The following is a 15,085-nucleotide window of genomic DNA, read 5'->3' on the forward strand; positions in this document are numbered from 1 at the left end:
TTTATGTGGGAGGGGGGTGTGAGTTTGGCTAATCTAAGTTTTTCCTTGCGTGAGTAATGCAGTTTCAAAATATTTGTTGTTAGTAAACCTATTGGTTGCTTAGGCTGCCTTATTTGGAGAATTCAGTGTCCTGGTAAGGAATGTTTACCTAAGAATTCTGGAGAAGTGTCTCATTGCATTACCTTGATAGCTGGGAGAGAATAGCTTGAGGGCTACCTCAAGAGCTGATTTAACACTGCATGGACATACTGATCATGATTCCTCAGTTAAGAGTACCTGCTATTTTCTGTTTGAAGTCAGAGCAAAACCAGATTCTGGATAACTGTAGACAGAATATCTGAGGGTTTTGAGGTACAGGAACCCAACCATGCAAATCTTTTAGGGACATTTCTGCATCTCCAGAGAATGAGATTTCCAGGTAGGTAGTTTGTTCTGTATCTTCAGCTTGACTGATAAACTCTGTCATCTATCAAGAAGTCGGAAAGTAATGATAAAGCCTGCATTTAATCTGTCTATTGGCTTTTACTCTGACATTCTAATTAATGATCACACCTGACCTATTTTTTCCTGTGCTGTTTGTTGCAGTGCTTCATGATATAATTTCTACACAGCTGGTTGGAAAAGCAGTTGTCACTGCCTTCCTGGTGCAGCATGGCATTTGGACTTGGTGTTCTCTGCCTGTTACTATGGGCAGTAACAGGTAAGATTTTACTTCTTGTGTGTCTGAGTCACAAAGAACAGGTGAAGTGAGTGCTCCTGGAGTGTATATGCAGGTGTGAATGAAATATTAATAAGGCAAGAGCTGGGACATCTTGTGATTCCTCAGTGCTAACAGCTTCTTAACTGGCAGTTGATGGCAATGGAGGAAGGAAGCTGGGAGCTGTTTGGAGCCAATTTCAATAGGGCTGTTTCAGGGCAGAAGCATGGGGCAAGAAGGAGCAGTGGGAGAGTTCAGCTTTTCTTCCTTCTCTTGCAAGACAACAGCTTAACAATGATGTATTGCTTATGTTCTAAGCTACCTTTTTTTCTTCTGAAATATAGGATGGTTGATTTATGAGAAGCATAAATGCATTTGTTTACATCTCTCACCTCACCATCTGCTTTGCAGATACGTATTTCCTTTCAAAGCCCCCAGGAAAGTCCTGTAATTTTCTGTTACAACCACAAAGATAGGTAAATTACTTTCTTTCATAATCAGATAGATTGAGAAATAGTAATTCTTAGTCCTGCTTTTGTGTCGCATGGAGATTTATTCTGGTGCAAGCAGTTTTTACATGGCAGCTACAGAACAATATATTCAAGGATGGTGTGTATTTCTTTAAAAGAGTGTTTGAAATCTGGTTGTGGAGATACTGGCAGTATTGATATTAGCAAGAATTGAAAAAAATAATGCTCAGTTACCTGGCTTTCATCTCCTGTAGTATAAACAAGATTGGATGTTTCATGAGGAAGAGCCTTGCTAATGTGCTAAGGGTTGCATGGACTACTGAATTTGGAAATACTGGATGAGGGGGAGAACGTATTCACTACAGCTGAGGGGTGATGGGTATTAACTACAGCTGTGCTCATGGCTGGTTAGAAGTGAACCTCAAGATCATCCTGGCATCTCATAATGCCAAGCTTTTTGAGGAGAACATGGAGCTGAGGTTTTTGTTGTTGTAGTAAACAATAAGTATGCCTTTTGTAAATAAATAAAATGCTGTTCTGTTAGATACTGAGTACCTGCTGTAGGGTACATGTCAGTATCTTTAGGAAAAAGCCTAGCTACTTCAATAGAAGGCAGTAATGTGCAGTAAATACTGAATTTTGGCTGTAGAGAATGCCACAGTTTTGTGGTTTTGACAATGCTGTTAATTGCTAGCAGGCTAGAATATCCTCCATGTTCATATAGAAAGTGTTTTTGTTCTTTGGCTGCAATTTTGCTATGCCTTCTTGGTTTACCTGAGAACAAAACAAGCTTTAAGGTGAATTGGCTTAGGCTCATGAATCCTCTAGATGTTCATTCTGCAGTTTTTCTCTGCATGCGAGTTTGTGATTCTAAAGGCTACTTTTCTTTTTAAAAAAAAAAAAAGTTTTCATACCGCTTCTTTTAACATAAGATAATGAGAAGGCTGACAAATAAGAAAGACTTGATATCGCAGTGATCAGAAAATAGAGGAACAGGCTCATTAGGGAATATATTCAGGAAGATATTAGAGAATCTGCTGTGATTTGTCAAAAGAAATTGAGCAGGGCTACTCTCTCCTGTTTAGGTTATATTTATTTGTTTTAGTCTTTTATTTTGTGTGTGGTGGCTTTTGGCTAATAGTGTTTGACTGCTTTTCATGAATATGGTGGGTTGACATTGACTGGCTGCTAGACGCCCAGCAAGTTGCTCTATCACTGCCCCTTCTCAACAAGACAGGAGATAAAAATACGATTAAAAGCTCACAGTTTGAGATCAGGACAGGGAGATCACATGCCAGTTACAATCAAGAGCTAACCAGACTAGACATAGGAAGGTTATTTAATTTGTTGTCAGTTAATTAGAGTAGGATAATGAAATATAAGAACAGATCTAGAAATACCTTCTCCCTACATCCCCCTTCATCCCAGGCTCAGCTTCAATCCCAGCTCTTTTAACTCCTTCACCTGAACGGCTCAGAAAGATGAGGAATGAAGGTTGCAATCAATTCATAATGCTTCATCTCTGCCTCTCATTCCTCCTCACACTCTTCGTTTGATTCTGTGTGGGCTCCTTTCCACAGAGCTGCAGTTCCTGCCAGGAGGCTGCTTCAGCAGGGGCTCTCTGCAGGGTCACAGCTTTCTTCAGGGCTTATTCACCTGCTATGGGGGGTCCTCCACAGGCTGCAGGTGCATATCTGCTCCACCATGGACTTCCATGGGCTGCAGGGGAATCTCTGTGCCAACATCTCCTCCCCCTTCTTTATTGACCTTGTATATGCAGACCTGTTCCACTCCTCTCTCCTGCCTTTTGCTGTTGTGCAGTGTTTTTTACACCTTCTTAAATATGTCATCATAAAGATGCTACCTGTGCCACTGATAGGCTCAGCCTTGGCCAGCCGTGAGTTCCTCTTGGAACTGGTTGTCTGACACGGGGGAAGTGCCTGGTTTCTTTCCACAGAATCACCCCTGGGGTCCATTTCCTCCCACCCTCTGACTTCCAAAACCTTGCCACATAAACCCAATGCAATGGAAAAAAAGGAAAAAAGAAAAAAGCTAGAACAGTAGACAGACCACCCAGTGGATCAGATATGTACTACTGACTGAAGTTTATGCCTCTCGGAAGGCTTGAGCTGGATGTGGCAGTAGGTAGTGTGTACTATGTATCTGCCACTCAGCATCTCATGCGATTTGGATGAGACTTCCCAAACCTGCAGATGCAGCTTGTCATTTCTCCACGTAGGCAGTCCTTATAACTTCAGTTACATTTCACTGGCTTATATCCACTCATTGATGAAATCAGCTTAAATTGAAACAGATTTAAATTGTTATAGCCATTAATAAAAAGCAATAGTTTTAAGACTAAGTTTTTTAAGTTTTAAGACTAGGCTGAGAAAGTTGGGGCTATTCAGCCTGGAGAAGAGAAGACTGTGTGGAGACCTCATAGCAGCCTTCCAGTATCTGAAGGGGGCCTACAAGAATACTGGGGAGGGACTCTTCATTAGGGACTGTAGTGGTAAGACAAGGGGTAATGGGTTTAAACTTCAACAGGGGAAGTTTAGATTAGATATAATGAAGAAGTTCTTTACGGTGAGGGTGGTGAGGCACTGGAATGGGTTGCCCAAGGAACTTGTGAATGCTCCAACCCTGGCGGTGTTCAAGGCCAGGTTGGACAGAACCTTGGGCGACATAGTTCAGTGTGCGGTGTCCCTGCTCATGGCAGGGGCATTGGAACTAGATGAATTTAAGGTCCTTTCCAACCCTAACTATTCTATGATTCTATGATCCAAAAAATATTGGCTCCTCTTCCTGCCATGATAGATAGAAGACACTGCTTTCCAGCACAGGACGAAGAGTTTACTTTGTAATTGGGAATCTAACACCGTGGAATCAATTCAGTGTATCTTTCATCTTGAGCAGGCATATTCTAATCTGGCATTTGAGGCAGACCTTCCTAATACTGCTACTGAAGTGCATTTCTGCAAATACAATAACATTCTCATGGCTGGCTCCCAGTTTCTCTTACTGTGTGTTTGTATTGTGGTGCTTTGTTCTGTGATTAGCCACTCCAACAAAAATGCAAAGATGGGATTGGCAGATAACTGCAGTCACAGGTGTTGAGCAGCCTTGTCTCCCATTTTGAACTCCATGCAGCCCAACCATAGATTACATGGCCTTCCAGAGTCTACTAGACATCACCACTATCCTTTTCTTTAGTATGGGGGAGAGGGTAATTCCAGATGCATAACAAGCCATCAATTTTCCGAGTATTTCACTGCTGCTGGTCTTGGACTTTGAAGAATAAGACGAACACCCTTTTCTTACCATATATATAAGACATGAAACACAAGCCAGGGCAAAGGACCCTTTAAGATGTAGACATGTCTTTAAAACCATAGTGGGACCACTAGCCTGGGTTTGCAGTGCATTCTTTCTTACTTACACTGCCATGGCTACATGTTCTAGTAATGTGTTCTGATTCACACAGGTCTTTCCAGAGAGGCAAGATGGTGTAGTGTCTGATAACTGTCTCTGAGACTATAGTGAGTTATGCAGTATGCCAGGTTAGTTCATATTGTCCACATCTCTATAGGAAGTGGTTGGGTGTTTCCCTGTGAAGGCATGTAATGGCTGCACCCATGCATCTATTCTTGTAAACTTTTTGTTTGGTTGGTGGTTTTTTTTCCTTTTTGAATTGAAGTTAATCTATTTTGCAAGCTGTACATTGATCCCAGGCACTATGATGCCTGACAGGTATTTCAGTAGCTGTATTCAGACCACGTATTGTGGAGGAGTGTACTGCAGTTTAGCCCAGAAGATGTGGTGGGGACTGTAGCACGGTGGTTGGACACAGTGCATGCACAAGAGAGTCTCTGCATCAACAAGGCCTGATAGATAGGTTAGGTCATGATCAGACCTAACGCCTATTGCCAGCCTGTTCCTACTCACTGATTTTGTTTTTCCTGTCCATCAGTTCAACAGATTTGAGCTGGAATCCATCAGTCACGCTGCCTTTTCTTTTTCTCCTGTCATATACTGTTGTGAATAATGAGGCTTCTACTGCCAGAACTTAACTGTTAATGATGTGCAGAGCAGGCAGAGTCAAATTTGTCTTCCATTACTGTGTTAGCTCCACAGTGGTGACATCTTGTTTTCATTGGTTGAGTTAGCAAGTCTAGTTTTAAAACATGTTAAGAAGAATGTCCTGGTTTCACTTGGCTGATTTTTGAAGCATGATCAGATTTTCTTCAAGTTGCATTTTGGAGAGAGGAATTCTAAAGAGCAGTTATAACCAGGAAAAAAAAAAACCACCTAGGAAAGTTGTTAACAATTGACTGGGATACACAGTGTGTTGATTCATGCTTGATTTGAACACTTCACAGTCTGTGATGTGCTTAAAAATAATTCTGATGACATACTAAAAGTACTTTGCTGCAAAGGAAGGAAAGATGCTCAATACCGGAGCGAGCTCTTGTGATTTCGCATGAACTAGTGGGTAAAGTGGCAGAAGTTGGAGAACTTACCTAGTTTTTATATTAAGTTCAGCAATTACATTGGTATGAGTGACTCTTCATGAAGTTCAAGTGAGATAGCAAATATTTCTCCTATGTAGATTTTTTGCTGCCTTCTCCCTCAAATGAAACAATGACATGCTAGAGCATTTTATTTGATTTTTGTTTTAAAACATGTTTTGCTCACTATGCTATGGTAATGGTAATGGAGGTACTCCATGATTATTTTTTATGTGTTCCTTGCTCTGTTCCTGGTTTTAAGTGTTGGCAACTCACTTTCATTTCTTATGTATTTGTAGGAAGGGAATGAAAAGTAATTTGCAAAACATATGAAGATCCTACACTGAAAAATCTCCGAAGTACAAATGCTCCTGCAAAGGGACATGTTGGGGGGTGGGGGGGGAAAGTAGTGGAGTAGTGGTGATGTTTGTGAAAAGAAATGAGCTTATTTAAGTAGGGTACCACCTGTCTTTATCTTGTTTCCTGTGATAAGCCATTTTTGGTCACAGTAAACTATGTTATGGCTTGGTTGTAGTGTTGTGCCTTACGTTGGTGGTGTTGTTTCAGGTTCCAGTTGTGAGCAGTGCAGAGAAGGAGCCACATACTCAGGTGCAGTAATATCTCCCAACTTAGAAACCACTAAAATTATGCGAGTTCCTCATGCCATGTCTGTGTCGGACTGCATCGCAGCGTGTTGTGACCTCTCTGGTTGTGACTTGTCCTGGATGTTTGAACGACGCTGTTACATTGTGAACTGCCAACACAAAGAGAACTGTGAACCCAAAAAAATAGAAACTGTAAAATCCTATCTTACTTTCGTGCTGAGGCCTTCTCAGAGGCCAGCCTCACTCCTGGGATTTGGACAAGTGATCCCAAGCATGGTCCACTCTGTGGGACTCCAGAATGAGCCATCTGAGGAAGTGAGTAGCCTGAAGGAGCTGTCTCTGCTTGGCAAAGATCCCAGCCTTGAGGAGATACCTGAATACATTGATGACTATAAGGAGCTGGAACAGGACCCCTTTCAGATGGGCATCAAACATGAGCAGAAGGAGAGCATGGATTATGCTGACTGGGGCCCGATGGTGGCAGGTGAAAACAGCTTCAACTATTCCACAGGTGATGATGGAGATAACCAGGAAGACATTGTTGAGAAGAAAGGAGAGTCTGGGAAGAGGGGAAGCCTTCTGAGTAAGAACAGCTCTGAATTCCACTCTGCCACTGAACACTCTCTAGAGAGGTTGTCATCTCTCACGGAGATGACACCATTCCCTAGGAAGACATTTGAAAGTGAAGCAGCTGTTCAGCTTCTTCAACAATCTGATGATGCTTTGCAAAAAGAGGTAGGTTTGCCCCTCAGGAAGCAGGCAGAGTATGGTGAGGCCAGTTTGCAATGGTTTTGTTTTTCAAATCAAATTAGGTTATTGCTTTGTAGTGTAACAAGTCTCAAATGACTTACAGTCCTCTTACAGTGCAGAAGAGGCTAAGGGGAGAAGATTATATTAATAAGCAGATGGATTGCTAAAGGACTCTTTTTTGTCAGATAAGAAGCAGAGCTGCTTTTGGGACACTGGAGTTTCCTTGGAAGTGTACAGAGGAGTGCGCCTGGACCTGCTATAATGGTGCTATGGTATTCTTCCCTTCTGGCTCTTGGTGACTCGTCAGCAGTAGCTAGCTGAGCAATACTAGTGGACCCTCTAGGATCCAAAAGCCAAGACCAGTAGATATAAGTTCCTCCATCGATAAAATTAAGCCTATTTTATGGGTTTCATGTTACTAATAAGTAGCAGTGTTACAGATGTAATTGAGCTGAATACCTTCTATAATGTTTTTTAAACATATTAGAGAGTCAAGGTACACAAGGAGGGACAGTGGTGGCTTTAGATCATGATGTACAGCAGGATAAAGTGGATAAGTTGTTTTTATTCTCAGAATCCTTTTCTTGAGTCTTTCAATGAAAAAAATAAATACTTAAAACCAAATTTAGATACTTAAGTAAAATGAATCTTTTCTCTATTTGTGCCCATGAGTTTGATCAGTTGAGACTAAAGGGGCTCTGGCTTCTTAAGAACCAGATGGGATCAGTTGGAAAGTTGAAGCAGGCTCTAAGGTCAGCATTTACTGGGTTTGACATGCATACCCCTGCTAGAGGGAGGAGGAAATTAAGCAATATTGGCTGGATTGCTCTAAATTCTACCAGATTTTATAGCCAGCAACTACCTATCTCTTGCTGTAAAAATGATAATTTATTGCCATTACCATAGGGAAGAAAAATACTTGTCACATATTTCATGCAATTTTCTTATTTACAGCTGAGGTTCTTGGGAGGGGATGACTGAAATGTTTCTCAGGGAACTAAATGACCTTTTTATTTTGATTTTTTTTTTTTTTTAATTATTATTTTTTGATTTTTTTCCCCCTCCTTTCTTTCCATTGCATTGTGGGGGTGTTCTTGTTTTCTGTGGGAGTTCTCAAGAGATTTACACTCAAATTAAACACTAGGAACTGAAGGACGTGAACCTTCATGGGTGGTGTGTTTATTTGTAACAAGCAGGTTGTGGCTGTACAGGTGGGTAAAAGCAAACAAAAACCGCACAAAGCACATACCAACAGAATTGCCTACCCTACTCACTCCAAGAAAGAGTCATTTCTTTTCTTTCCTTCTCCTTTTGGTTCCCAAGCTAGAATTTGGGTTAATTTTGCTCTCTACATCTGCTTTGTCATATCTCTCAACAATAGTTTCTGCCTGAGAACTCAATTCCTGGTATTGCCCCTGCCCCACTGCTGCCTGCTAAGGTTCTTAATTTAAGCTGTCTTTTTGGCTGTGACACTGCTTTAGATGTGACAGTGCCACAGGGCAGCTTTTTTGACTGCAGAGTCTTGCCTAGGCTTGCCAATTGAAGAGATGCTCGGTGCCATTGCAGAAGACAGTGTCCCAGGAAACGTATGTTTGAGGTGACTTTGTCTCCATCTGTCCCACAAAGTCAGGATGGCTCCTTCTCAGCTGATAGACTGGAAAAGGGCCATGAGAGGAGGAAAGCCAGGGGGAACTCAGAAAAGTAGATATCCCTCAAATTTGGCAAGCAAAGAAATGCTTTGGATTGCTGAAGTGTGGTAAAGCAGATCTTTTTGGAAGATGTGTTTATAGAGTGAGTATGTAAAGGAGAGCTGCCTTTTGTCAAGGTATGAGGCAGGACTGGCTTGAGGCTCTTACCATCTGTGATAATGTTGTCAAGGGTGAGATTCCAGCTGAGGGCATAGGTTTGGCATGCCGGAAGCACTGCCTTAGGGGAGCTGCAGTCCCTGATCTTGTTGTCAGTGTCCCAGCTGCTCAGAGACATCATCTCACTCTGCATATTGGGCAGAGCTGGAGATATGGCCACAAAGGTGCTTGCATTGTCTTTTCTACAGACCCATCTGGAGGTGCAGCTCTTGATGTGGTCCTTTGCATCCTCACAGGGCAGGCAGCCACAGTCCCCAACACTCCTGTCACTGTCCCAGCTGCATAGGGATTTTTTCTCTCTGTCTTTAACTGAAGACAGAGATGAAGTTGCAGATGACTTCCATGTGCTGTTTCCTTGCAGGCTGGGGAGCACCAGTCCTTGACATCACTTTGGTGCTCCCAGCTGCACAGGGAGCTTTTCTTCCTGTCCACATCCAAGGCAGAGCTACTCTGATTTCCTAGGAAGGCAACAGACTGCAGAATCTAAGTGGAGCAACTGAAGAGAAGCTGGGAGCCGGGACTCTTCAGCCTTGATCAGAGAGGGTTCAGGGCTGTCTTACCATTGTGTATAAATAACCATGACAGGAGTGAAGATGATGGAGATGAGCTCTTTTCAGTGCTGTCCAGTGACAGAACAAGTGGCAATTCTATTTATTTTATTCTCGTGAGGATGGTGAAACATTGGAACAGGTTTTCCAGAGGTTGTGGACTCTCTGTCCTTGGAGATATTGAAAACCTGACTGGACATGGTCCTGTGCAGCCTGATGTAGCTGACGCTTTGAGGAGCAGAGTTCGTCCAGGCTATCTCTAGAGGTCCCTTCCCACCTCAGCCATTCTGTGATACAAGTGTGCATTATAACAACCTTCATAATCATATTCTTCAGTTAACAGATTATGTACAAATAATAGCAGTATTTTATGTCTTCATGTGCCACACATAGCAGCCATAATTAGCAAAATGCTTTTCTCTAGGTGTTAGGTCAGAAATATGTCTTGAGAAGGTAAGGAGAAACCATTGGCCCTTTGAGGCTCTGTCATTGAAAGGTGATATGCAAGGCTAGCACAGTGCCAAGTTATTCCTGCAAAACTTGCTGTGTTCTTTGCTGAAGTTCTGATTTACTATAAGTTGGGTGAGAGAGGACACTACTACAGCTTGGTGACTGAAGTAGAGAGATTTAGGGTGTTTTATTAGTAGTGAGGAAACAAGAAGGCATAAGGAAGTTCTTTGCTGAGCAGATGTAGTAAGAGGCAAGGATTCTGTTATGTTTGTGTGTACAGCATGAAGACAATAATACTCACCACACAGGTGAGTATTTCTGTCATTGGGTTTTAAAGGTTTATGACTATATTTAGAGCTGTCCTACTGTTCTTTGTTGCCTTGAGAACTGATAGCCTTAGTTGTGTTGCAGGTTACCTCATTTTGATAACCATAGCCTACACTGTTCTGCATCTGAAATTCAGAAAATTATGAGCATTTCTTAGAAAAACTGTTGGGGGTGGAGAAGGAGGGAACAAAACAAATCACAAAAAACCCTAATCAAACAGTCCTCCTATAATAGATGTTCTGTATATGAATAAAACCTCCTAGTAACATGTATCAATAAGCTCACCCTACATGCTATTTAAAAAACAGCATACCTCTAAATCTAGAAATGTGAAAATTGGCTCATTTATGACAATTCTTTCCCTGTAATTCATTTTTCAGGCTGCTACACCTTCTCCTTCTTCAGACAAACTGGATTTCTCCCCAGGTGTGTCAGAGAAAACCCAGCCTCCCACAATGGCCCCAGAGAATGGCACTGAAGGTGCAATCGTGCTACTTCTCACTAATACCTTGCCGCCTGAGCCCATGCAGCAATTCACACCACCCGTTACTGTTGCTAAAGCAGGTAATGTTTTAATGTAGCTGGAGATCTGAGACCTACAGTAACACTGCAAACTTCAGACCTCTTAGCCACTTACTTCTGAGGCAAAACTCTGACCAAGACCATTGTTAGTGGGAAATTATAATTCAAGCAAATACAGCAAAGTAAAAGCAGAGATTAAAAGACTTTTTAAAATGGATTAATTTTTATACTTGGTGAGAAATAATTGAGGCTTTCTGGAGTTTTGGAATAGTCTCTTCTAGCCATACTGTTATTTTTATGTGACTCTTGAGAACATTGCTCCCTCAAACTCTTGAGTAGGGTTCTCACTATATATAGTTGTCAGGTATCATGCAAGAACATAGGTGGGACCTGAGGAAGCTCAACTCTTAATAGGGGAGAAGCCTAGCCTGTAGTAGGGGAGAACCTGGCCCCCTCATACTGGGGAAAAGAAGTTTTGCTCTAATTTCAAAGCTGTGAGGAAGTTTATCAGACTTCCATCTGCAGAGCAAACGCTTTTAGTTTGAAAAAGGCATGTATAACCACTATGTTCTCAGTAGTTGCGTTATACCTCTGTGTGTGTGTTAGAGTACCTCCTTTCTCCTGCTGAGTTTCCCACCTCCCTGTGCATCCTGACAAATGGTTAGAAGTGCCATGAGTAGCAGAGAAGAGGTCTTTGGCCCTCTGGTATACTAAGGGATAAGGAGAGTTAAGCCCTTTGCTTCCTGGTAGAGCAAGTGTTGTTTGGGACATTCTTGGCACCCTCTGCCAAACTGCAACCTGCCAGCCAGGATAGCAGTAGGAGGTAACAGGAAGAGATGAGCTGCAAGAGATCCCACTCCAAGGCAATGGATCATTACCACTGAGTGTTGACTAGGCAGCTCCTCATCCTCCTTCAAAGGAGGAGGTTGAAGAGGACTCAAAAAGGAGATTGGAAGAAGAAGCTGAAGGGAAGTTTGTGATGAATCTCAACGTAAGTACTGCTTTGTGCAAGGAATACCTCACATTTGTGTGTTCTCAGCCCTACTGTCTTAGAAGTCTGGAAGACTTCTCTCTTGGTCATCACCCTCATCTAGCCATTTTATTCTCGTCTCATGTGGAGCTCCAAATACAGACATCCACTCCACTGGTGTCTAGGGCTACTCCCATGAGCAATTGTGGAGGTTTGGGCGCATTAAAGTAGCAGTGACAGAAAGTGTGCTAGCAGTGTGGGCTCTTCCATCCATTTTTATAGTGGCCACCTGTCAGCTGCCACTGCTGAGTAGCCTCTTGCTCATCTATTCAGAATTTGTAAGCTGGACATTTAGACAGTAGTGAACGTTGCCTTTGCAGAACCTCTATTCTGTGGATTGCCAGTATTAACAGGAAGACATTTAAAACTTTGAAATACAGGTCTGTGGGAACCTTTCCTGGAGTTGTGCTTTGGTATGTTTCTGTTGGGGACTGGATTTGTGGACTTTTCATTTTTGGAAGAGGAAAGAGTTTTCACAGATGAGAATTGGGAGGGTGTTCTTGGATGGCAAATAGCTGAACTGCACATTCAGCCTATGTAATTAAGACCTTTGCCCTGCTATGCAAGGGGAATTCTTAAAAGGGACACTGAGCTGGACATTGAGGTTGTGCCACACAAACACAAAGTGGTGCTTCTTGGTGAGGCACTACAGTTCTTGTTTGGACTATGTTACTTTATTTAATGAGTTTTGTTCTGGTGCAAATGGCTTTTCTTGTCCTCTGTAATTGTGTATTTTTTTAATTCCTGCACTTCCATCCAGGAAAAATGTTTAATTCTTTATGTGGAGCAATGTTACCTGTGATATACAGGAGTAATCAGAATGCTTTTCCCTAAACAGAAGTAGGCGATATGAAGCTTCGTATTTGGGGAAGAAGAAAAATTTTGATTTGATAAAAGGTGAAGGAGCCATAGTCATGTTTATAATAGATTACATATTGAGGAATTCTTATATTTTTACTTATCCTTACCTGTTCATTGTAGAGTGTTTGTCAAATTTTATTTAATCCATTACAAGTAATGCCTGAGGATACTGAATTTTAATCTACACATCTGTTAAAACATAATGTACTCATTCTGTCTTAGGTACAGTAAAAGAGCTTATTGTGTCTGCTGGAGATAACATACAAGTGATGCTACCCAAAAATGAGGTTGAACTGAATGCCTTTGTTGTCCCACCACCACCTACAGGTGAGTTGAACGGCCTTGGCATACAAGGAGATGCATGTACTACCAACCTGTAAATGCACACGAGTCCTGATTTAGGTGAATGTCTCAGAGTAAAACCATCCTTCTCATCTCCTGTTGACACTTATTTTTTTTGGTGGCTCCAACTGCAGGGGGGGGATTTCCTCCTTTTGATTTTGGAGGTTTATCTATTTTATTTTTTTTTAAGTGGCTTTTATTTTCAGAACCTGGACTCATTAGCCAGATGGTTTAATAGAATGTCTGTAGTTTCTAACAAAAGATTAAGTGACTCAGGTTGTAGTATCTTGCTATAAATGGAAGGAGGAAGTAGCTTCTGAATGCAGCATTTACCTTAAAACTACCAGCTTCTGAACTGCAGCAGCAAGGAATACGTATTTCACAGGTATGTAAAACACATTAATTTCACATGAAGCTGGATTTTGTGAAGTCCATTATATACTTGCTGCTTTACCAAGTTACAAATCACTGTGGAAATGTAACATGTATTCATACTGCTTCATTTTGCAGACTTAACCAGTAGCAGTCATGATTTCCTGCTGTAGCATTTGATCTGATGGATAGTGAACTTGATTTCTTTGTTTCCTGGACTTATTTTGAAGGTAAAGCTGATTACTGTTATGCTGTGTTACTGCTCTTAGAAACAGCCTACACCTATGAGTGGAGCTTAATCAGTCACCCTGCTGACTATGGTGGTGAAATGGAGCGCAGGCACAGCCAGACCTTGAAGCTCTCTCATGTAAGTGAGCTGTAAGCTCAGGCTCAGTGTGTTTCTGTGGTCTTTTCAAATATAACAGGTGGGGAAGGGCATCTTGACTCAGGGAGTCTCTCTGCTTGCATGTGTCACCAAATCTTTGCCAGATTAGAAGTGTTCTTTTTTAGAGTGCTCTAATAATTTTCTAAGGTAGAGTAAAAACTCCTAAATTTTGGCTTTATATTCCTCACTTCTGGGTAGTGACTTTTGTGTATGTATTTATAAAAGATCTGAAAAGATTCAGATACCCAGGTTTTTCTGTTTACAACATGACTGGCAGATCTATGCATACTGCTTTTGTATAATTTGACATGTAACCCAATTTGTTCTGTGTTTGTCTCAGTTATCGGTGGGACTTTATGCCTTCAAAGTGACGGTTTCTGGTGAAAGTGCCTTTGGCGAAGGTTTTGTAAATGTCACAGTCAAACCAGGTAAATCGGTTGGCTAAAATAATGAAATTAATTTCTTTAACACAGGTAGTTGTACAACATGTTTATCTAATAGCCTGTCACTTACTGTCTGCCAAGGGCATCTGGTAGTCCAGTTGTGCAGAGATGTTGCCTATCTTGGTGTCTATAAAACATTTTAAGGAAGTAGAGTTGCTGGCTCATTGTGTTTAAATGCTTTCTGGTCTTGTACCCTCCTCAGGCAAGGCCTGAGATAGCATCGTGCCACCTTTTATGGTCTCCTTCTCCAGTACAGCTGGGAACAGCAATTACGTGCTGAACCAGCTCTAGCTGCAAGTTACAGTGCACAGGTCTAATCTGAATTATACCAGTTAGAAGTGGCTGCAGCAGAAGACTGCTGCATCAGTGCACTGTTCTTCAGCAATCTTTTTTCCCCCTTGCCTAAAAAGGACAAGCAGATGCTGCTGCAAAGCTGTCAATCCTACATTTAAATCACTGGGGACTATTGATCTGTAGAGTCAACATATTAATTTGACCTAGGCTTTCACTACTCTCTTCTTTTTTCTTTCTTTTTTTTTTTTCCCTTTTCCTCTCATCTTTCTCACAGCAGTCAGAGTTAACCAGCCGCCTGTTGCCATTGCTTCACCCAAAGTACAAGAAGTTTCTTTGCCTACAACATCTACCTTCATTGATGGCAGTCGTATGTACTGGACCCTCCTGTGCTTATATTCTCTTGTTTTTTATACACAGTTATAATGTTATTGTTGTCAATTACAAGTGAAATCCCTTCTTTTCACTCAGAAGTTCCCTGAATTTATTCTGGGGAGTTGAGTCCAGTTATAAATTATTTTAATAAATTAAAAAAAGTGATAAAATGCAGCCTTCCACCTGGGGATTGAGATGCAGCGTGTCAGAGGCTGCTGCGTCCAAACAGCAGCTACTCTTACAG

The 15,085-nt window shown here is 41.7% G+C and overlaps 1 protein-coding gene across 2 annotated transcripts in view; it reads left to right on the forward strand.

The window, feature by feature from the left end:
* Window positions 1–651: 651 nt before the first annotated feature.
* Window positions 652–15,085, forward strand: part of KIAA0319 (KIAA0319 ortholog) — a 34,263-nt gene continuing 19,829 nt past the window's right edge. Inside the window, exons 1-7 of one of the 2 annotated variants that reach the window (XM_010009840.1) lie at window positions 652–700; window positions 6,243–7,015; window positions 10,601–10,784; window positions 12,856–12,960; window positions 13,617–13,714; window positions 14,073–14,160; window positions 14,744–14,836. In XM_010009840.1, coding sequence (XP_010008142.1) covers window positions 652–700; window positions 6,243–7,015; window positions 10,601–10,784; window positions 12,856–12,960; window positions 13,617–13,714; window positions 14,073–14,160; window positions 14,744–14,836 — 1,390 coding nt within the window. The remainder of the gene's footprint in view (window positions 701–6,242; window positions 7,016–10,600; window positions 10,785–12,855; window positions 12,961–13,616; window positions 13,715–14,072; window positions 14,161–14,743; window positions 14,837–15,085) is intronic. The other variant, XM_010009841.1, reaches the window with a different exon arrangement.

The sequence above is a fragment of the Nestor notabilis genome, unplaced genomic scaffold (assembly GCF_000696875.1).
Source record: "Nestor notabilis isolate BGI_N333 unplaced genomic scaffold, ASM69687v1 scaffold7872, whole genome shotgun sequence".
NCBI lineage: Eukaryota > Metazoa > Chordata > Aves > Psittaciformes > Psittacidae > Nestor > Nestor notabilis.